At 40.2% G+C, this 22,191-nt stretch overlaps 1 protein-coding gene across 1 annotated transcript in view; it reads right to left on the reverse strand.

Moving 5' to 3' along the window:
- Nucleotides 1-22,191, reverse strand: part of lrpprc (leucine-rich pentatricopeptide repeat containing) — a 66,379-nt gene that overhangs the window by 42,389 nt on the left and 1,799 nt on the right. Inside the window, exons 4-22 of the mRNA XM_042010263.1 lie at nt 21,427-21,548; nt 21,102-21,160; nt 20,301-20,387; nt 20,062-20,188; nt 19,823-19,967; nt 18,737-18,888; nt 18,434-18,539; nt 18,147-18,254; nt 8,956-9,074; nt 8,779-8,869; nt 7,218-7,287; nt 5,567-5,594; nt 5,124-5,181; nt 4,115-4,221; nt 3,019-3,096; nt 2,692-2,763; nt 2,333-2,446; nt 2,086-2,216; nt 1,695-1,780 (exon numbers count right to left, since the gene is read on the reverse strand). Of these exons, the coding sequence (XP_041866197.1) occupies nt 1,695-1,780; nt 2,086-2,216; nt 2,333-2,446; nt 2,692-2,763; nt 3,019-3,096; nt 4,115-4,221; nt 5,124-5,181; nt 5,567-5,594; nt 7,218-7,287; nt 8,779-8,869; nt 8,956-9,074; nt 18,147-18,254; nt 18,434-18,539; nt 18,737-18,888; nt 19,823-19,967; nt 20,062-20,188; nt 20,301-20,387; nt 21,102-21,160; nt 21,427-21,548 (1,860 nt within the window). The remainder of the gene's footprint in view (nt 1-1,694; nt 1,781-2,085; nt 2,217-2,332; nt 2,447-2,691; nt 2,764-3,018; nt 3,097-4,114; nt 4,222-5,123; nt 5,182-5,566; nt 5,595-7,217; nt 7,288-8,778; nt 8,870-8,955; nt 9,075-18,146; nt 18,255-18,433; nt 18,540-18,736; nt 18,889-19,822; nt 19,968-20,061; nt 20,189-20,300; nt 20,388-21,101; nt 21,161-21,426; nt 21,549-22,191) is intronic.

The following is a 22,191-nucleotide window of genomic DNA, read 5'->3' on the forward strand; positions in this document are numbered from 1 at the left end:
AATGTGTTTGCACTGACTATACACACCCCAACACACACAGATGGACACACCAACCATCATGCCACCAAATGCCTTTTGCTTGAATTCACATGCAAATTTGTGTGTGTGTGTGTGTGTGTGTGTGTGTGTGTGTGTGTGTGTGTGTGTGTGTGTGTGTGTGTGTGTGAAATGCTCAAGCACTTCGATGGACATGATCTGCCATTAGCATCAAGGCGGATTTCAATAATTCTGACAAAATACACACAGTCCAGTAATTCCCCCCCATTTCAAACTGACGTGTGTGTGCAGGTGTGTGTGTGGGTGTGTGTGTGGGGCAGGAGAATGACATACTTTGCGACTGACAGGGAGAGAGGGTCACATCGAGATGGCAGAGATAGAAATGGAGAGCGAGCGCGAAGAAGAGGAGAAGGAAGACGAGGAGAGACAAGGGAAACATTTTCCTGTCATTGAATGCAAAAAGCAGAGCAGCAACACTGATGGTAATTGGGTCTTCGATGGGCTGAAGGAAACCCACCGTAGAATTCTGAAAATGGCCGGCTAATGTGGTTTGAGGCAGAAAGACTGTGACAGAGCTGCTGAGACACACACACACACAACCTGAAAGACACACATTCACCGTAGATCTCATTCTCATCTTTTCTCAGAGACAACATAGAAATGAAATGTTGGCCATTTTTTAAACATGACGAAGTTTGAAGTTTTTCTATTTTTAGTATTTATCTAACATGTAGCGTGTACAAGCTGATTCATCTATTTCCAACGGATGAGACAAATAATGCACTTCCAAAATAGAAAATATAACGAGAAAGGTACTTTGCTTGATAAATTTCACATTACAAACATATCTTGACTTGGCATGCACGTCCAATTTCGGTTTGCTGCACACAACAGCTCATACACCTTGTCCGCTGTGTTGTGTCCGACTAAAATAATCTGTATCCAGCGCGATACTACTGACCGGCTAGCATTAAATGGTTGCTTCAGGTTTGCTCTTTATGCAAGAAAAGCCTCACTGTTCCATTTTTCACAGCAGAAATATGTTTACAGCCTCTCAGTAAATTAAATTTAGCTCAATTTAATAAGTTATTATGGGCAAGTTAAATACAAGCAATGCATCGTACATACATAGTGTCCATTATGTCATTAACTCAAGGCTTCAAAACAGCTGTTCACAAATCAATGGGTAGCATCAGAGTTGCCTTATCCTCCTTTTGTATTCAGTCTGTCCTTTGATTTACCATCACAAGTTATTTTGGACATGGAAGCTCTCAATCTGACAAAGACCCTAAAGTAAAAGATGTCACTCTCTTAACTACACATATTCTAATAAATAACACCCTATTCATGAGTTTATTTCTTAAATAAAGTTGAGAATTTTAACATGAGGTCAGTAGGGATGAACTTGGAGTTGACTTCAGCCACAGATTGTGGCACTTCTGCTGTGGCTTCATGTTTTTGATTTCACAATGTTAATGATCAAAAATCAATAAAATATGATTTTACTTTAAATGAGGACAAACAGTTGATCCTGACTCTTATTATATGACTCGTGGTAACAATCTGATATGCTGCTGAGGTAGCTTTTTTTTTTAATTTGTCAGTGATTACATATAACTGGTTACATGTGCCATGGGAAAAGGCCATAATCTTATTTAATACTGAGAACAAACAGGTGCTGCCTAAGGGTAACTTACCCTCCACTCTGTCATTTGTGGACAGGGTCTTCACCAGCGCGATGTATTTATTGGCATTCAGTGCCACTGATGAGTCCTTACGACTCCTGAAAGCAGAGGCAGAAACCGCGAGAGACAGATTTGATTAATGTATTCCACATCCAGTAATGCAGCTCATCTATAATATGGTCTCAGAATTCAGTTTGATGTTGGAACCAGGTGGTGAGTGAGGAGGAGGAGGAAACAGGGGAGGAAGAGTGGAGAGTTTCCTGTGTTTCAGCTAGTCAACAGAGCGGCTGGACCCTGCATTAACGTCTCCCCTAATACCACTCAAGTTAAACTTTAATGGCTTACTACTGACTGCAGTGCAGACTAGTGTGTGCGTGTGTGTGGGTGTGTGTGCATCACTCACATCTCCCTCTTCAGGTTGAGCGCCTCCTCCACATTGTTATGGCGACAGCACAGGCTGATGAGGATCGCGTAGATGCCGGCTGTCATCTCCTCTTCGTGCTGCTGCTTCAGCTCTAGGGCGCGCTGCAGGTTCTGATCAGACAACAAAACTCTCAGAAAAATCACACATACACACACACAAATCAACAAATCTCAAGAAACAGACAAAGAAGTTCTTATAAGGCCTGAGTTACCCAAACAAATCCTACCTCCTCAGCACTCAGGGCCTGGATGACTTGTTTGAGAACAGGACCCAACGGTTTGTTCTCCGCTTTCAATTCAGCCAATCTATTCTCAAGAGCCGGCAACCTCCCTTCAATTCCCTGGAGGAGAAAGAGATGTTAGGACACATCTCTCTATACAGGGCCAACACGCAACCTCATGTGCAAACAAATTTTCTCTAAAACACAACATGTACACTACCGGTCAAAAGTTTGGACACACTTTCCTACTAAATCCAATGGGAAAGTGTGTCCAAACTTTTGACTGTTACTGTGCATGTACCCATCTGCTCAGTAGGGAAAATTAACTCTTAAAATGTAGCCATTCCTCACGCTGTCTCACTTACAGTCATATGTGAGGTCGCTGTCACAATGCCACGTGACACTCTTTCCTCAGCATCCACCAAAGCAATCACATCCTGGCACACACAAAGTTCATATTACACATCTAAAAAACACTCTATCATGAGGTGAAGACATAATCATAAATCATTAGTGCAACTCCAAAGAGTACAGAACATAAGCAGAACAACTGCACACTAACTTGAGTCCAATTGTGAGGATAATAACTAATTTTTTTTTTTCATGCAACTATAAATTATCTGGAAATTATATGAGAAATCCTCAAATCTTGAGCTACATTTAACAAAAACACAGAAGGCCGGGCTCTGTACCTTGATGAGCTCGGGGGAGCGATAAGACTCCAGAAGATTTTTGATTCCTCTGAAGATTGTTAGAGAAATTGTAACATTCTGAACAGAAATAACAGAAAGAAAATAGAAAAATGGTTATTAGTAAAATGCCCATCAGCATAAAAACATTGAATCTCAACTTCTATTTAATACCCCATCCTGAGCACGCACAGGGCAGCCGGTGACGCTTTAAAACACTTAAAATGACCTCATTCGGATGAAGAACAATTTATCTCACCGATGCCTTTAAAAGCAGCCAACTGAAATGGCTCCAGGGAAAAAAGTTTTGACTAAGTGATAAAAAAAACATGCAAATACAATTAACAAATTAATATATTCTTTCACTGGAGTTTTTTATTTCCAACTTTAGTTTCCTTTAAAAGATATAGAAAAATCTTTGAGTTTTTGAGGGAAAATATATTGAGGAGCATATTTTCTATATGCTTGTCAAAAAGAGCTATAAATGTTAAAAGAAATGTACTGACTTGGAAAAAACAAAAAAAGAAAAAAAAAAAAAAAAGAGTTGTTAAGAAACCAGCTCCAACTTAGCTTACAGTTGCTTCACTTCTAGAAAAAGTATAGGAAATTACAGAACACCACTTGAACATCATCAAAGGAAAATAAACAATATGGAAAGACAGACAACACAGAATTACGGTATGTGGGACTTGGAAGAGATTTGGTCCCAGTTCTGTGTGCATTCATAAGTCACGTGATTCCTGTCTGTTATCTTTTATTTGCTGAACCCCATTAAACTCCAGCAAATTAGTTTACTATTTCTCTACATCATTCTGACATTTTTAAAGCCAATTTTAAATATTCATAAAGGCTAGTAAAACCAAATAAAATCTTAACAAAATCACAGCTTTCCTTCTAAAAAAAAAAGTTATTTATTGAATTAAAAAAAAAACCCAAGACCATTTCATCCAAAACTGATGACACACTGCAAATCAGCTGAGATCAGAGCATGAAAGTTTCTTTAAAGCAGGACTAAGTGACGTGATTACGCAGTGCAACCGGTGTTATGTGGGGTTTGTGAGGATTTGGTTTCAGTAACTTCATTAGTGTGTGTTTGTACCTGAGCTTGCAGCTGATTGAAGAAACTGCGAAGTTTGTCTTCCTGTGCCTGCACCTGACCCTCTGACATGCTGTCGATCAGATTGTACAGGAAGTAGGCTGCAGCTTCTGGATGGACACACACACACACACACACACACACACACACACACACACACACACACACACACACACACACACACACACACACACACACACAGAGACACACACAGAGACACACACAAACAGTGAGCAGTCGTCTTGGGAGTAAATTTCATTTGCCACAGTGTCAGTCATGACATCCATTTGTGTGTTCGTACTATTTTTCTGTAACCTCTGCAGAGCATGAGGTTGTGTTTCTTTTCTGCTGACAGGAGCGGCTTTTGGGCTGGACTTTGAGTGAACGCAGGACGGCTGGCGGTGACAGCTTCATCTTACTTCGCCGCTCACACACAAACGCACACATGTTCGCAGATGTCGTCTAACGGGATATGACATAGATAACAGTCTCCATCGCTCCCACCAGCACACACACACAAACACCAGATTCAACACTTGGGACTCTCTGACACAGAGTGACATTAACACTCCACATACACACACTGCAAAAAAAAAGAGGCTACTCAACGGTGACACACACACACACACACACACACACTTTAACTACTCAGCGCTGTGTCAGCAGCCAGGCTCCATTTCCTCCACTGGAGAGGGCAGGTCTTTCACTTACATGCTGACACACACACATCCCAGTCCCAGTCCTGATGAGAAGTGGGTCAGGTGACAGTCCATCGCCATGGAAACTCAACATAAACAGCATTATTTATCACCTGGTTTATTCTTGGAAGGTGACAGCCTTCAATGCTGGCAACTTGGAAAACCGATCCAAGAAATTATACACACAAAAGCAACCTCCATATACCTTTCTCACCTCCACACATAATGCACTCAAGGATACATAAAACTTATTCGTGCAGCCTTGTACGGAAGATATGAAAGAGAACTGCATGAATAAACAAATGTCTTCTTACCAGCAGGCTTAGAATTTCCTTTGGAGAAGCGCTCATCTTTGTACAAGAGCTCAGTAATCTGTATGAAACAGATCAGCACAAGCACAGCATGTCAGTATAAGACAGAATGTATGTGGAAGAACAGACAAGGTTTTTCTTGCATTTCTATCCCTTTCATGTTCATTCTTGAGTCCCAACATTCAATTTCAATGCGTTTGAATTAATTATACACTGGGAAAACATGTATAAAACTATCTAAGCTTAATTTTAAGCCTATAAATATCTTTGTATAAAACTTTAAATTTTCGACTGACTCTGCAGACACTGGCAGCTGAAGTTATATTTAATATCTCAAAAAAAAGAAAAGAACAATCAGTCCTCCATTATTTGTATTTGCAGGCTATTTCAAAATCTGAAAACAACTCTTGCATTATTGCTTAAGAATGAGTGTGTTGATGTCTTACCTTCACCATGCTCTGTACGTCTGCAGACCTGCAGGGGGCAGTAGAGGACAAGATATGATCACTGACAACAGCTCAGCCAGATTTTGATGTGCAATTTGTTCATTTTGCTTTAGATCAGAAAATATGTTCCACATGTCGTGGATACACTTTTTTTTTTTTATGATGATGATGGCTGATAAAACTGTGATGGCTGAACTATTAGCTGAATCAAAATTTCAGTCTTATCTGATTGTTTTTTATTTCAAGATGCTTTAGACAAAAGTGAATATAGTTCAAAACTGTTCAAAAGTGCCACTTCATCATTTAAAAACCTTTTAAATACTGACAGCATCATGTTGCCATAGCTACTGAACTGACAGTGTAACAATGTCACACACTAAGTACAACAGAGGACAGACAACCCCCCCCCCACCCCACACACACACACAGGCTAAATGATGACAGTGTGTGACATCTCTGGTGTTGTCAGCTAGCTGGTGGAAAAGAGGAGAGAGAGGGAGACGGAAGGAGAGAAGAAGAGGTCTTTAATGATTAAATTATCCCCTGACCTTGTCTCTGACAGGGGCAGGTCCTGCATCGCGATGACATGGCGCTCGCAAACACACACACACACACGTACACACTCCCCAAGTGACAAGCTCAATTATGACCCTGTCAGGCAACCTAACCGTCAGACGAAGGTGTAAGTGTGTGTAGGTGTGTGCGCTAATGCAATGAGAGCAAAGTCAATTGAATAGAGGAAGTGGATTTTAGACAAAAAAAAAAGACCAACAATTAGTGCGGATTCTGACTTAGAATAAGTCAGAAACAAGAAAAAGACTTACACACACCAATTTCTGACAAAAGACTCAAAAGTATAAACCTGTCCTTTAAAGAACAGGTTTTTGTGTTCCCTTAACCCACTTATAGAAAGAAATTACAACAATTTATCTTCTATACAATGTTTGATAAATTATGAAGCTCTACATATGATTACTGATGTGCTACAGCTAAAAAACAAGAAAACACATACAGGAATGAATTTGGTACTCAAAGTTGAGCTCAATCGAGCGTATTTTGGCTCAGTGAACGAAACAACTTTAGTCCCTGCAGGAAAGTCAGCACTTTACTCTTTGACTCACCCCCAGCGTCGCTCAGGGGCAGGAGTGTTTGTGTGTGACTGTGTAGTGCGAAACTGTAAATATTCATAAACACCCCTTCAACAAAAGCCCGTGGGTCAGACCCCAGTCCTTAGCCTAAGCGTGTGGATATGTGTGTGTGTGTGTCTCAGAGTGTGAGAGTGATTGCAACCAGTACGAGAGTCTGGGCATGAGGGATAGTGGTGGGCATCTGCTAATTTCCATATCTCCCACGGTGCTTTGGGGCAAGAGCTGAGGGATGACGGCCTCCATATGCATGAGGCACCCATGTATTTCTGTATGTGCGACGTGGTGTTTCTCCCTGCAGCTGCCATCGTGCACAGACGTTGTAGATGGTGTGATAGGCTGCACATGTCATATTCGCAGCATATGCTGTGCTGACCTCCAAAGAGCTACAGGCTTTCCCAAGAAACGCCAGTCAGGAGGTTTGAGGCCAAATATGTAGAAATGTGGAATAAAAAAGGATGCAGAACACGGGAAGACATATACAAACGGCAGGCTAATTGACTCACTTTTTGAAGCCTGTGATGAGGCTGCTGCGGAAAGAACTGAGGTCCAGAGAGGGAAATGAGGGGTCCGACACTGAAATGTGGAGGAGACAGACAGGAAGTGATTAAATTAAGTTAAGAAAAACAGAAACAACATCATTTATTATGTGGTACATTAGTTAACAAAAGTCTGACATATGAAATTATTGAAGGTGATTTAGAAAATTTTCAGAAAAATCTGGCTTTGGGCCAAATAAATTACAAGATTCACTTTAGGCAGCTTGGTACACCTTCACATGTCCAATGTTGGCTGCTGGTTATCTCAAAACAAACAGATGGAGCAGAAAACTTTACTAAGAAACAAGTAAGAAGGTTTTCTAATGCGTTTATGGGATTGTGTGTTCAAAGTGTATTCAATGGCAGGGAGCAATAAACTAAATCAGCTTTTTATTTCTAATAAAAACCAGCTTATTTAATGACTGGATCGTCATAACTTAAAGAAAGATCCGCTCGGTTAAGCCTGGTACACACATAACAATTTTTTTAATTCTTATGAGATTTTTTTTATAGGTTCGAGACCTCACACCTGAAGATAAAAAATCAGGCATTAAACAGTTTTGGTCATAATGTGTGTGGTGTGCGCTGATAATCTAATCACAGAACAACACACACATAACGGTGCTGTCCTGCAACTCATCTACAATCTACCGGCAAAAAAAACGAAGAAGAAGAAACAGTAACAATCGGAAAACAAAACACAGCATGGAAGAAGACATACAGGACGAGGGAATGATGGTGGTCTTGGGACTAATGTTAAGAGAAAAAGCCAGAATTGAAAAAAATAAAATAATCGAAACGGCGTGAACACGGACTTTATTTACTTCCTTGTTCCCCAGCCAGCTCGCTCTCTGATTGTTCATGTTCAATATTCCCAGTTGTCGGCTACGACCTGTTTTGGAGCGGATTATCGGAACAAATCGGCTCGTAACACACAGGGAAATCTCACAATGATCAGGAGTTTGACGTTCGAGGTCGGGATGAGGCAAAGTCGGGACAAAAACAGACCAAAAATCGTTATGTATGTACCAGGCATTACCACCATGCACACAACGATACAGAATTCAAGAGCAGTGTAATGTTTTTATTTTTTCTTCCTTTTTTTTTAGCTTTAAAGAGCTAATGATGACTAAAAGCTATTTTCAAACAAAGTGAAAGATAGGAAAACAGTAACCATGAAACACTTGGAAAGTAAACACAGTCATGTATGTTCCGGTTAGCAAAGACAGTTTGAGACTAAAAAGAGATGAAAGACAGAAAACAGGAAAAGTTATCCATTATTCAACAGCTCTCTCCATCTCATCCCTCTGCAAGTTGGGGCGCTTCTCGTTCTCGCTTCTTACATATTCACACAAACTAATCTCTTAAAAGGTCTGATGAGCACAGAGGAGTGCGAAGGCAAATGTGTGTGTGTGTTAACACAAGGCCAATTAGCCCACGGGCGAAGCAGCGATTTGTATGATAATGGATGTTCAAGATGCAGTAAAGGTTCTATATGCAGTGTTCGTGTCTGTGTGTGTGTGCTTACGTAGGGTGTAGACTTCGGAAAGATTTCTCACAGCCATGGAGCGAACTTCAGAGCACAAGAAAGCCTCAGAATCCACAGAGACTCCTACATCCTGAACAGTGAAGTACACTTTTTTGTCAAGAAAAACATTTTAATAAACCCTGACAAAATGCAAATACGCACCAACTTATAGATTACCTTAAGGGTCTGTCGAGCTGCTTCAATGGTGGGGAAGACTGGGAGGACGTAGCTGGATAAAGTCTCAATGTCAGGGGACACGCCGAGCTCCTGCATACCCTTCATCACCTCCACCACACCTACAGAACACACAAAAAGAAAGAAATCTAAATGTTATGTCTTTGCATTATGTGATAAATTACATTTCTAAGCTAAAAACACCATATTTTGTTTCTTTCAGCTTCATTCTGCACTTCTATAGACACACACACACACACACTTCTCCACCCTGTCTCATGAACATGCCTAGAGCTGTGTAAGCACTGTTGCACACACTCCTTTCACCCTCCACCTTGGCCAGCATGGTGAATATGTGTGCATAAACATGCACATGGCCTGAAGTAGACTCTTGCATCTTGTTTTCTGGTAGAACCCTGAGGAAGGAGGCCAAAAACAGCCCCATGCTCATGAAACAGCCACACAAACATGCAGAGCGCTACACATATGTTTTATGTGCAAGAGTGTGCACACATAGAGGCATCCCTTTGCATATGTCTAGGAGTGGGCCCATAAAGATCAGAGGCCTAAAAGAGCACAGACACATGACCCTGTGTGTATTTGTTGTTAAACTGCAGAACAGCGGAAATATCAATGTATCTACGATATGTGCTTTATATGAACACATCAACTGTACCAATACACCTTCCTCTCACGCAGCAAACTACCCTAAAGTGCTTCTTTGAGATGACACACCTCAAAAGGTTGTGTATTTAGAGTCTACTCAGGTTCTCACACAGAGACACATAAATATATCTGTGTTTGTGCTTCCTCTTGGGACGTATGTGCTCACCTGGCAGTCTCGCTCTGTAGCTGAATAAAAGATGAGTCCTGAGCTTTTATACGCCATTAAAACCTGCGGTTAGGCTGCATTATCCCAGGTAGGGCTACCTGAACCACTCCATCCGTCCATCCAGTCCTCCTCTTCCTCCACATCCCTCATTCATCAGCCCCTCTCACTATCCATCTACCAGGCTTTCAAGAAAAGGTAAACAGGCGATCTTCCCCTTTCTTCTCAATGGAAGATCCATCCACTCTGCTGTCCATAGCTTCATTCTTACTCACTAATCGCTTTCATCCAACCCTTTTTTTATGAACGAAGAGAGGGAGCACCTGCTTTCCCTCCTGAATAATCCATAATCAATTTCACGGTGAGCCAAACAGACAGAAAACAAAGTGAATGGAGAGCTGGAGATATGAATGCACAAGTCGGCCATCCCTCACGTGCTTTCCGGCTTCCGGACATGAGCTTTCAGGATCATCAGCACTTTTCATTTGTGCGACATGTTTGTGTGTTTTTTTTTTTTTGCTAGTCACGTCTGTGGCCAAGAAGCTTTTAACCTTTTGAACCACAGGCTGTTTTCTCCTCCAACATTTACAGACCCGGAAGGAAATTCTGGGATTTTTTTCAACCTGGGCCGCATTTTTCTTCGTATTTCGGATATAAAATATTGATAGGCACAAAAGTCTTTGCAATGGGACCCATATTGGGCAGCAAACACCAAATGGTTTCAATGTAAGTAATAATAAGATAAATCTCCACAGCAAAGGCAAAAAAAAGTGCTTATGTGCCATCCTTGAGGCTTATATTCTTATTAGAATGGAAAGGATCTCGACTCAAAATTCCCTTAAAAAAAGTCTCAATCTCAAATTATAAGACAGTGAGTTGTTGTGGAAGATGACAGCAAAGACAGCGTCCTAAGAAGACAATTTGGGATTATTAATGGTTTTTAAGACTTCAAATCTTTAAACAGGCTATTTTTGGAGAACACGGGCCGGGTTGAAGCTTTGGCCACTTGTGCTGCAAACATACAAAAACAGTCTCAACCATGTATGACGCATGTTGGCCAACAGGAGATGAAAAATCCTTCACCAAAATGGAAAGACCGTCCATTAACTCTGCAAGGTTCTCTTTAATTGTCCTCTTCTTTTCTTATAGGAGCTCTACATCTACTCTCGCTTGGTATAAATAATGAAAGCAATTAAGCATCTTCTCCAGTCAACAATCTGCTCATCATTTACAGATGCTAATTCTTCCTTATTGTACTGCAGTCGTTCAGTGTTGTTTTAATTTGTTTATGTTTACTGACATTTTACACCCAAATACAAGGAAATACAAACTGAAAAATCCTTGAATATATCTGTAAGGTAACTCCACGTCTTACCCTGTTAAGCCCTGTCCATATTTTCAGAAAATATGCCTAAATAAAGGGTATACCTAACATAAATAAAGATTTTCTCCACAATAACAAGGTTCATATACATTTTCTTGGTGTTAAAATGCATCTAGGGACCTCAGAGAATATAATCCAGATGTAAAAAAAATGTGTTTATTATAATGCTTGAGTAAATTATTATAAAACGGAGGAGAAATGAGAATTTTTTCTCCTAACATTTTTACTTTCTGTTCAACAGAGGATAACGCCATAATAACGATGACTCCTTACACACAGATTCCATTGATCCCCTGTAAACAATGCTTGTTTCCCCCTTTTATAGCAAGCTATTATGTCTGTCATTTTTTCAGTCCTTATAAGGGCCGATTAGGATTTAAGGGTTAAACAGGCAGTTATAAGTCAGGAGAAATAATATATTTTTTTCCAATGGGTCAAATAGAAGGGAAAAAATAATACTCATGTCAGGGGTATGCCATAAATGTAGAGCTTTTGTCTGCAGCCAATAACCAGTTTATTGTTGCATAAAGACCAGAAACATGGAAACACCGCCAAGCTCTGTCAGCAGGTAATAAAATCTATTGAACCCACCTGCAGGTTTAAAGCTGATAATAAACACTGTTAACCCTTAAAATCCTGCAATTTACACCTAAAACTTTTTTTTATGGATAAAAGACTTGTTGTGAAACCAAATAATTTACTGAACCCTTGCTGATGTAACAGAACTGTAAACTGCACCTGTGACTGGTCTGAAATGTTTACTGAACCTACAGTTATGATTATAGCCTGGAATGGTAAATCATTAAAATCTCAAGAATCTTAGCTTTCCATGGGTGTGTAACGTCTATGGTATTTGGAAGGGAGACTGAGTAAAATACATATTTATTTGTCATGTACTGCCCACGGTACATCTGGTACTCAGCTATCTTTTTCTTTCTCAAAACAAGGGAGTGCTTGATTTGTAACAAAAACTCAAAACTACTGCAATCTCTTTCCACAACTGCTATGTAAAGATAAATTACACTGACATCCATCTTCTTTTAAGTCTTTGTACACCATCTGTTTGAAGGCTGGACACAATGTAAATCAAGGCCCTTTGGAAATTCAGTGGTCAACCCTAAGAAGTAGAGAACTACACAAAACAAACTCTAAAGTGTCATTTTTACTGCTTTCCTTCAAGGTCTTCTATCCTTTCACACCAAAATCCTTATAATTTCATAACTCTTTTTGCATTCTCTCTCATATATCCATACAGATTTGGCACAGAGGAGAGCTGAGACGATTAGAGACCGTTCTGTGTTGGCAAGCATAAAAGCAGACATACCATCCAGGGCAAGAAGTATCAAAGTAAGGAGTTAATCATGACCGTGGTCACAAGATATCATCATCAGATTCATGTCTTCAGGTTAACTGTCACAGTCGAGAAGTGAGGGCACAGAAAAGAGAGGAAAAGAGGAGTGAACCGGTTGCTGTCATCTCCTCCTGTCCTTGGACACGAGCACCTGTCACTACCCATCTTCACGTCTCCATCTGTCTCTCCAACTCCTTGGCTTCTGAAGGTAAGCTTTGTTAAAGTAAGGTGATGACAGGTTGAAAAATAGAAAAAAGGACATGAAAGTGTTTGTTTTCTAAGACAAGCTGCAATTGCATCTTATTTTCCTACTATTTTGGAGAAGATCATAGAGGAGCTCAGTCGGTGCAGTCCACTATTTGAAATGTTAGGGACGGCTAAAGACGAGGGCACGTAAAAGAGAATCAGGTAATGGTTCGGAGGATCAGACAAGGAGGTGTTTACGTCCGTTTCATCATTCAAAACACACAAGTCCAGAAACCCTCCCTTCCTTTCCCTCCCTCGTTTTCTGGCTCCACTATGTCAGAAGTGATAAGAACGTGTTGTGTTGCAAGGACTGACAAGCTCTGACTAGCTGGCGGCAGGTGGCAAGTACGGCCAAGCATATGCTTTCACTAAACCCGCCAAATCCACACCTCATCAAAATGTAAAGGACTCCCCCACCTCCCCATTTTTTTCCCTTATTCTGTCCTGCCCCCTTCCCCCACAGCCTCCCTCCTCCCCAATTCCACAGCTCTGGCCTCTCTGCCCGCTAGTGACACCTGTGGACAAAAAATGACACGGCGCTTAATGTTTTATGGGCCGTGCACAGTGGGGCGCGTAATCCAAAGTGAATTCCCTCAGAGCGCTTGCATTTACATGAAATCAAGTCACTCTGCATCAGTCACATCACCTGCACTGCCCCCTCCCTCCTCACACACAAAACACACAAGTGCAGACACACACACTTCCTACAGCCAATGAATGTGGGAAGGGATGAAAGGAAGGAAGGAGGCGGGGGGCTACATCATTCATGAGAGTTAAGGCAAACACCACTGGAAACAAGCAAGTGTGAGTGAGAGCAAAGTTTCACCACTTTCCTTCTTTCTGTCTGCACTGTGATACCTAAATGGATGCCGTCCACTGTGCGGTTAGTTTAAGTCAAAGTATGGGTGTGTGTGTGTGTGTGTGTTTCAGGCTTCCAACACTGGCATTGAGACATCTCACCATGCAAGCTCTGAATCTGTCTCGACCACATGGCAGAGTCAATCTGCAGCTCCGCCGCACTGGTCTGACCAGTTTTCATCTCCCTGCCAGTTCAAATGCTGTCAACTGGCTGACAGCAGAAAAATCCATCATTTATTAATTCCCTTAAAAACCCCAAAGAGAGGCCCAAGCTCAGCATAAATAAAGCACTTAAAAACCAAGCTGCTGCTGAACATGTCTGACGGGGTATATTCACTAATAAGTTGTGAATTCTGACAAGTTTCCAGATGCCAGATATCTGTGACTGAGATGATCGCCCCTTCAAACAAGCTCATCTCTGACATCCTGAAAAAATAAAAATTCTTCCAAGAGTGGCAGAATTTGGTGACAGAGATATTTATATAAACTGAGTCAGATTCAATACAGATTGTACCAGTGAAAGGCTTCAACTGCCCAATAGGAGGTGGATTTAACAATACCAACCAGGGGTGATGATGTGACTTCAGCTGATAAAACACTATTGATGTTGATTGTTTATGTAAATCAGTCCGATGGCATTTTCTCCCCCCCGCCCCAAGTTTTTTATGCATGTTGCTATAAAATTATTATGTAAGCAATTAGCTACAATAATATTGGAGAGAAAATCAGACAACATCCTGTCGGCCTCCAGGACATGCTGGACGACTACATCTCTCGCCTGGCCTGGGAACGCCTCAGGTTCCCCCAGGATGAGCTGGTGAATGTGGCCTGGGAGAGGGAAGTCTGGGTTTCCCTGCTAAGGCAACTGCCCCCGTGACCCGACTCAGGATAAGCGACAGAAAATGGATGGATGGAAAATCAGACATAGTGAAAGCTCTAACATAAAAAAAGATCTTGGAAATTAAACAATTCATTAATCTGACTTATTCATTTATAAAGTGAAAAAAAACAAAAAAAACTGAAGTAGCCGTTATTCTGGCACACAGTTTCTCCACCTTTGCTTCTGACTCATTTAAATGGCACACTGAGATTCATTGTGCACATTCCTGAAGCCATCATTGTCCTGCAGCTTCCTGAGGCTAATAAACCACTTTTAATAAACACTTTTCAACTTTTTTCTCTAGCCCAGGGCATCACATGACAGCTGAGTTATGCTTTACAGCACTAAATCACACACCAGCAACTGGATATCAACACATTTGCTGTTGGTTTTGTAAGTACACTATGGCAGATTCAGCAAAGATACACAAGAGGACATTGTGGAAGGAAATGAGGGAAGGAAAGTAAGAAAGTGAGACAGCAAGTCAACATGCGACTGACTTACTGGCTGGAGAGAGCTCAAAGAAGAGCTAAGATGCAAGACAGATGCAGAATCAGCTTTCATTAGGAGTGCCAAAGTGTAAAATCTGCTGAAGTTCAGAAGTTTCAAACGTCACTGCCCTCATCCTTTTAGGCATCCCTTACGTCAGCATGGTTGTTAGCCAATACATTCACCAGAGGGAAGTTCAGAGTTCAATTTCGAGTTAAAATGTCCGTTTCAGACAGCAGCAAACATGGCACGGATGGAGATCAAGATAATGTTCATTCTCAGAAAACAAAATAAAATGAGGCAGCACAGTAGACAGCAGTGGCTTGTGCAGCCATTAAAAACATTGCAGGTTCTTCTTCATTCTTTTGACAGGTCATATGTCAGCTATACAGCTCAACACTGCCCTCACAGCTTCCGGTAGTAGCACTACATTTGCTTCACCAGTATACGCATCTGCAAGGGCCCCAAAAATGTACCAAATTATGCACTTAAAGAATGCAGAAGACAAATAAAAGGCTAAAATTTTGTCTTTAGTACATAGAATAAATGGACCTGAAGTCGATTTTGCTAAAATCTTGCAAACTGATAAAGAAATGGCAATAAAGAAATCCTAATGTGTTGGGAACCATAGCTATTAAGGTAAAAAAAAAAAAAAAAAAAAAAAAAACAGAGAAAGGTGTGGAATTATAAACAGGTTCAATTTGACAAAAGATTTGAAGAAAACTGCTGAAGCAAAATGCCCTCTGACCTCATCTGCCTTACAATTGTATGTGCATCCATGTATGCATGTGTTTAAAGCTACTGAGTTTCTCCCATCCCACAGACAAACAAGATGGCTTAGGGAGTCCCTGCAATTAGGCACAAAATCATCAGGTCAACCATCCACACAACTTTATTATTTCAGCAGCTTCTGAAGTCAGCAGCTTGGCCTCGAAGTGCAGGAGATGCTACATTATCAGGGCAACTCTGAACACCTAACATTTAAATGTCTTAGATGACAGAAGAAGACTGGGTTAATAACTTTTTTTGAGTCTTCTTCATCTGAAGAAAAAAAAATCAAAAACTGCTAAAAATAATCTGAAGTTTGCTTGATAACAGTGTGGAAGAAATGTTACTTATTATGCTCTATATATTTTATAATAATCACACCTATAATAACTTACTTATTATATACATTTATTATTTTATTTATTAATTGTATTCACACTGATTGTTCCTAAATTACACTTATTCCTTGTGCATTGTGTTCTGACTCCGTTTAAAGTTCACTGAAGGGACAAAATGACCCCCAATCTCCTCAGAACTTTGATAGTGGGTGCAGGCTGGTACTGGTACAGACATAGATCTGGGACATAGCTTAACGCTTTAAAGATAACATAGGTTGTTTAAGACATCAATCTACAGATTTACACACTCTACTCCAGATTCTGAAGGAGGGAGGCTCCACTCCATCCTGGTCTTATATGTTCAGGATGTGCTTCAACGATAAACAGAAAGTATAAAAACTTTTGTCTGACTTTGGTTCAGCAGAGTCTCTCCTGATTTCATGCGAGTCAGGACGACCACTCTCATTACTTGCAAGTAATTTGTCTGTGTTCATTTTTTCCTTTAATAAATTTTGTCTTACTTTTACTCGTTTCAGACTCTTGGTAATTTTTCTACGACAAATAGAAAATTCACCACAGAGAACATGCAACCAGGGGGCTAAAAGTGGTAAGTGTTGAGAGATCAAGGAGAGAAATAAAAAAATGACTTTCATGTCTGAGTGCATTTTCTGAAAGTCAAAGTGTCTTATTGGTCTGTAGAAAATGGAAAGTTTGAAGTCCTCTGAAATTTGCGATCTATTCCAAGAGCTCTCCTGAGAGGCCAGAGTGTGTATTTCTAAGTGTTTATGTATGTGTTTGTTTCATCTCCTCCCACTCTAACCCTTTCACGCAGGGATCAGACCTCTTTGCCCTTCACTGCCCCAGCCCAGTGAAATCTGTCCCAGCTGGACCACTCTATGGGTCATTAATATTTGAGGGAAACTCCTTTAAAAGCCCTTTCTGGTACAGGGGATGTCATAATCCCCTCTACACCTAACCACCTATATATATATATATAAAATAAAAAAAAAAAAAACACGCTAAAAGACCTGCTAATATGTTCACTGAAAAAAAAACTGGCTCATTTCAGATCAAATGCACAACAGCTATAGATATTCTTATCTTCTCTCCTGGGCCTCCATAGCACCCATTAGGTTCTCACATCCATATGAGACCATTCACATGAAGTTAAAGTGGCTCAAAGATCCAGTCAAAAACCCACTTTTATGATCTACTCAAATCTCATCAACTATTTCCGTTCATAAGATATTTAAAGAAGAACAGAATACAAATATGTGAGATAACCAAACAAGACAACCTTGAGAAGGCTATCAGAAAACACACATTATGGATGTTCTCTTTGAAGCATTCACTCGCCATCTCACCAGGGGTATATAAAGACTCCTTTATTGCTCTAAAAAAAAGACACCATGTTGCCTCCGTTTGAGTGGACGTGTAGACCAAGGGAGGCCTGAAGACCCTTACTTGTATATGGCATTTTAATAACCCCTGCTGCCCAGTGGAAAAGCCGTTGCTTAAATATGGATTTGTCTGTAAGTGGCTTAGCCTGTGGAATGAAAAACTTGTCTAACTTCCTAAAGTCCTTTGTCTTGCACAGAAGGCAAACTGGAGAACGAAGCTGAATTTGAGTATATTCTCATCAGTGATCTTGCAGAAGGGACCTGATCATTCAAACAGTGTCTGAAATAATGCATCAAATGAAGTCATGATGGAAAAATCTATTCAAACACTCAAGCCAATTTATAAAATGACTAAAGGGGTGCTTCCCTGCTGACATGTTAGCAAATGCGATATTACAGTTGGAAAAACCAAGTAAAACTAAGGCCCTGTTTAGACGACACCTTAAGCTGCAAGAAAATTTCAATCTGGAGGCCGTTGATATAACTTTGTATTTTTTTTTTTTAATCCACCCAAAACTCTTTAACTGTAACGAGAGATCTGAATTTAACCAAACCTTTGTGTTTTACTGTCTCAGTGTTGTAGTGTAAACAGGGCCTGAGTAGTACTATTAAAACCTTCGACTGTGTGTGAATGTTTGTGTGTTTTTGTACCGGCTGGGTTGTTGTCCTTCACAGACTGTGTGAGAAGAGGCCAGAAGTAGTGAGGCCTTATGGGTAAATCCTGCTCCTTAATTAACTTCATCAGCTCCAAAGATGTACCTGAAAAAAAAGAGAGAGAGAAAACAGGATTTATTCATAGCAATTACTCTTTCAGTTTCCCCTCACTGAAGTAACTTAATAAAAATGATAAAGCAATTCATGCCATAGTGTTACTTTCACAAAAAAAAAACATAACAACAAATAGATGCATATCAGGTAGAAAGATGCATGTGCATTACCAATCTTCTTGGCCTCCAGGGCACAGGACAGTGTGAAGGTGAATGGTGTGGTGTGCAGATTCGTGTCCTGAACCTCTTTACAGTAGCGGCTGATCTTCTCCAGTGACTGTAGAGCACGCACATGAGTCAAAAATTACAATGTAAAAACAAAGCCTCAACATTCACTGCAGCAGTGAGTTAATGCCAATTAAAATACCTGTAGGCAGGTGTTGACTATTGTGTCTAAAAAGGTCATAAATCATTCTGTGATCCAAGAGTTTCTATGAATAAACTAGGCTAGGAAAGAAGAATCTTTTCAGATACCGTGTCCATGTTGATGCAGTGTCTGAAAAAGAAGTTGCCCAAGTTGACGGAGTCATTATTTTCAGACTGCAGGGAAGGGAAAGTCTTTAGGATGGTAAAAGCTGTGTCCTCCTGACCCAGGGTGATGAGGCTCAAACACAAGTTCATGGCATCTAGAAAGACAACATATGGAAATTTGTCAGCCTCATAACAGATTCTTGCGAATGTAGGTCCTAACCTTTGTTGCCTGAAAACCCTGCATACTACTGTCTCTAAAAATAAAGGTAAACCCCTCTCAATGCCAAGCTCATGTGGGCATACACCAGGCAAGCATGCACACAGATCAAATGAATATTCTTTTAAACCTTACTTGAACCTCTTTTCAAATCAAAAGTCAAATTTTCTACTAGAGTTTTCCTGGAGACATTTTTTTTTTTGGCCCTGAGTGACGGTGTGGCCATCATCACGTTCCACATCCAAGGCAGGAAATGTAAAAGTCCAAGACTTGCTTTTCCTGTGATAACAATATCTGGAAAACTAGGCTTAATTTCTGCCTAAAGCAAGTGCACAAGTATGCACAAATCAGTACAGAGTAAATGCATCCATAAACCAGTACAGTGCCAGCCAGTTATTCCATTCACAGTAAAAGCTGCTGCTGCTCCCTGTCGGACATTATCCAACTTTGTATTTCAGTTTGAGCATAAAAAGAATATTTGCACTGATTCGGTATCCTGCATCAGCTTGGTCTCATTTGAGAGAGTAAATAAATCAAAATGTTATGCCGCCTTGACAGAAAGAGCATCAGTCATCCCCTGTAATCTTTGATGTGGATTTCCATTTGGGAATCTGTGTTGTCAATGGAAGTAATTCATTACTGAAACATCTAACTGTTTGGCTAATAATCATAATTAATAGTACTGCCAGTTCTAAGCAGTAGTTTACATTCTCTCCCTACTGAAAACTTCAGATAGGCGGTACAATGATGATTAGTAGAACATCTTTCAGTTTAAACCAATAATAATTATCCTTTAATATATTAAAACATCAGACTTCATATTCAAATATTTCCACAATAAATATGCTATATGTCGCTGTGTATACGTATACCTGGTACATAACCCCTCTCATGCCTCAAGTGTTCAACCATGTTTGGTATGAGCTGCTGCTGTCCGGCCTTAGCCAGAGTAGCGATGACCTGCATGATGTCCCTGTCCATCAGACTGCAATCTGCACTCTCTGCTGCCTCCAGAGTCTGAAAAGTTGGAGAACAAAGTGAAGATTAAGGGAAGAAAGGGAAAAGCAAGTTCGTATAAAATGTGCATCATTGTTGTTTTCATAATACACACCTTTTTCATGCTGTCCAGATCTCCCTTCTCAGCATAGGCGTTCAGCAGTGACACATAAGTGTCGGGACTCGGTTCGATTCCTGCTCCCCGCATCACAGACAGAATGTTTGCAGCGCTTTCAATGTCACTGAACAGAGATAAAAACAACAGCTTGTTTAAGATCAAACACATTTTTTCCCCAGCTCATATTTATGTCACTGAATGCAGTCATTTAAAAGATGAAAACCTGTGATACTTACCCTGAACGGGCATGACCCGTCACCAGAGAGCTGAACACTGCCTCAGTGATGGGTAAATCCTTGCTCTTCATGAACCCCAAGATAGTACTGTGAAAGCAGAGACGATCATTAAAAATAAGAAAGCAGGTATAAATAACAACAAAAATGATAAAATTATGCTTTTGAAGCACTTTTAAAAAACAGAACCAACAGTGAAAATGCTAAATTAAAACATGACAGAAAATAATAGTAAAACCATGTGAAGGACATGTATCAGCACTTTAGTAGAACTGAGTTTTTGGAGAAGAAATTTAAAAGCTGGTACAATATTGCTTAGCCTGATAAACTCACAGTCACCAACTAACAGACTGCTGCAGGAAGATCCCAGACTTCAGTGGAGCTCATACAAGCTATATCATTAGAGTACCGACACTGCAAAGCCTTCTAAGATATCCTCTAATTTTCCAAAAATCCAGAAAAAATCTTGGCCCTCAGGCATCATGTTAGTATGAAATACTGGAGGTGAAACTAACAGTAATTAGAGAAGTAAAAAGAATGTATATATCAAGCAATAAATCTTATCAATAAACATTATAAAAACATAATACACTGAGGACATGGTCACAGACCAACCAGCATACACAGACCGTTTCTTAAATAAAAAGTAGCTGCCATGAAAACAGCGCATACTGATCTGTCTGGAGTAAGACTGGCACTGTGTCTGGAAGCTGATTCCACATGGTCTGAATTTTCATAGTTTAAATAGACACTTGAAAGAACGATGAACATTTTTTTGACAATCAGAAGAGATAGTTTGCTCACCTGGCTCCCTCAATATCTCCATTCTGACAATACGCTGCTATTAGTCTCTGGTAGGTAACCTGTGCAAAACAACATTACAAAATCAAACAGAGCTTGACAGCATACACCTTTAATAAAATATTTAAGCACCAAAGTTTTACTGGAGTATCAGAAACGTAAAGTACGATTATTTTGACAATGTAAACTACATCAAGCTGTGCATATCCAAGTATTAATACTTAGGTGTGCTTCTCTTCTATTGAAGCTCATGTGCTTGATGGGATCAAACATACTGTATAATAATGTAACTGCTTTACTTGCTGCACGCTGCATGTGTAGTACTCACTCTGTTGGGTTGGATATTAGCTGCTTCCATCTTGGCCAGAAAGTCAGTGGGGGAGAACTTGAACTCATTCTGCAGGTAAACCTTCAGCAAGGCGTTGTAGTGACTGACATCATACTGTGCACCTGGGGGTGACAACGTTCAGTCAGTATGACTGTATAGAGTGCCGTCTGAAAAATCCCAATGTTTCGATAAATAGTCAGACAAGCACGTGAATTAATGACGACTGCATTCAACCTTGAAGACATTTTACTAGTGTGCACACACTACACTTAGCCAGCATATGTAGATACAGTAGTACAGCCGATATTAATTCACAGTACTTAAAAACATATTTGCACTGATTTATTTACAGTTCGTCAGTGTATTTAGCCATTAAATATTCAATAATATTACTGCATGTTTTCATGTCATGCGACTTTAGTGTAAATACTGTACGGACCCATACTGACTAAAACTTCAAATATCTTATGATGTTAAAAAGTATCACTTGTGGTACAACTTCCCACCAATCAGTCCCAATCTAGCAACCTCTCAATGACAACTCATCTCAAATTTGGTAAAGTGACTAAATTTGGATGGTTTTAAGCTTAATTGGGTCCGGCAGATCAACAAAATATCCAGTTCTTCGTCTGACAAAAACACAAATGATTACATCATAAACAAATATACAGAGAATTTCAAAGCCAAACACACGGGCATGCCGTCACCATCTAAGGTCTTTAACATGAGTAAAGAATGTTTCTTGGCATATTTATAGATACAGGT

This window comes from Melanotaenia boesemani, chromosome 16 (assembly GCF_017639745.1).
Source record: "Melanotaenia boesemani isolate fMelBoe1 chromosome 16, fMelBoe1.pri, whole genome shotgun sequence".
NCBI classification, from domain to species: domain Eukaryota; kingdom Metazoa; phylum Chordata; class Actinopteri; order Atheriniformes; family Melanotaeniidae; genus Melanotaenia; species Melanotaenia boesemani.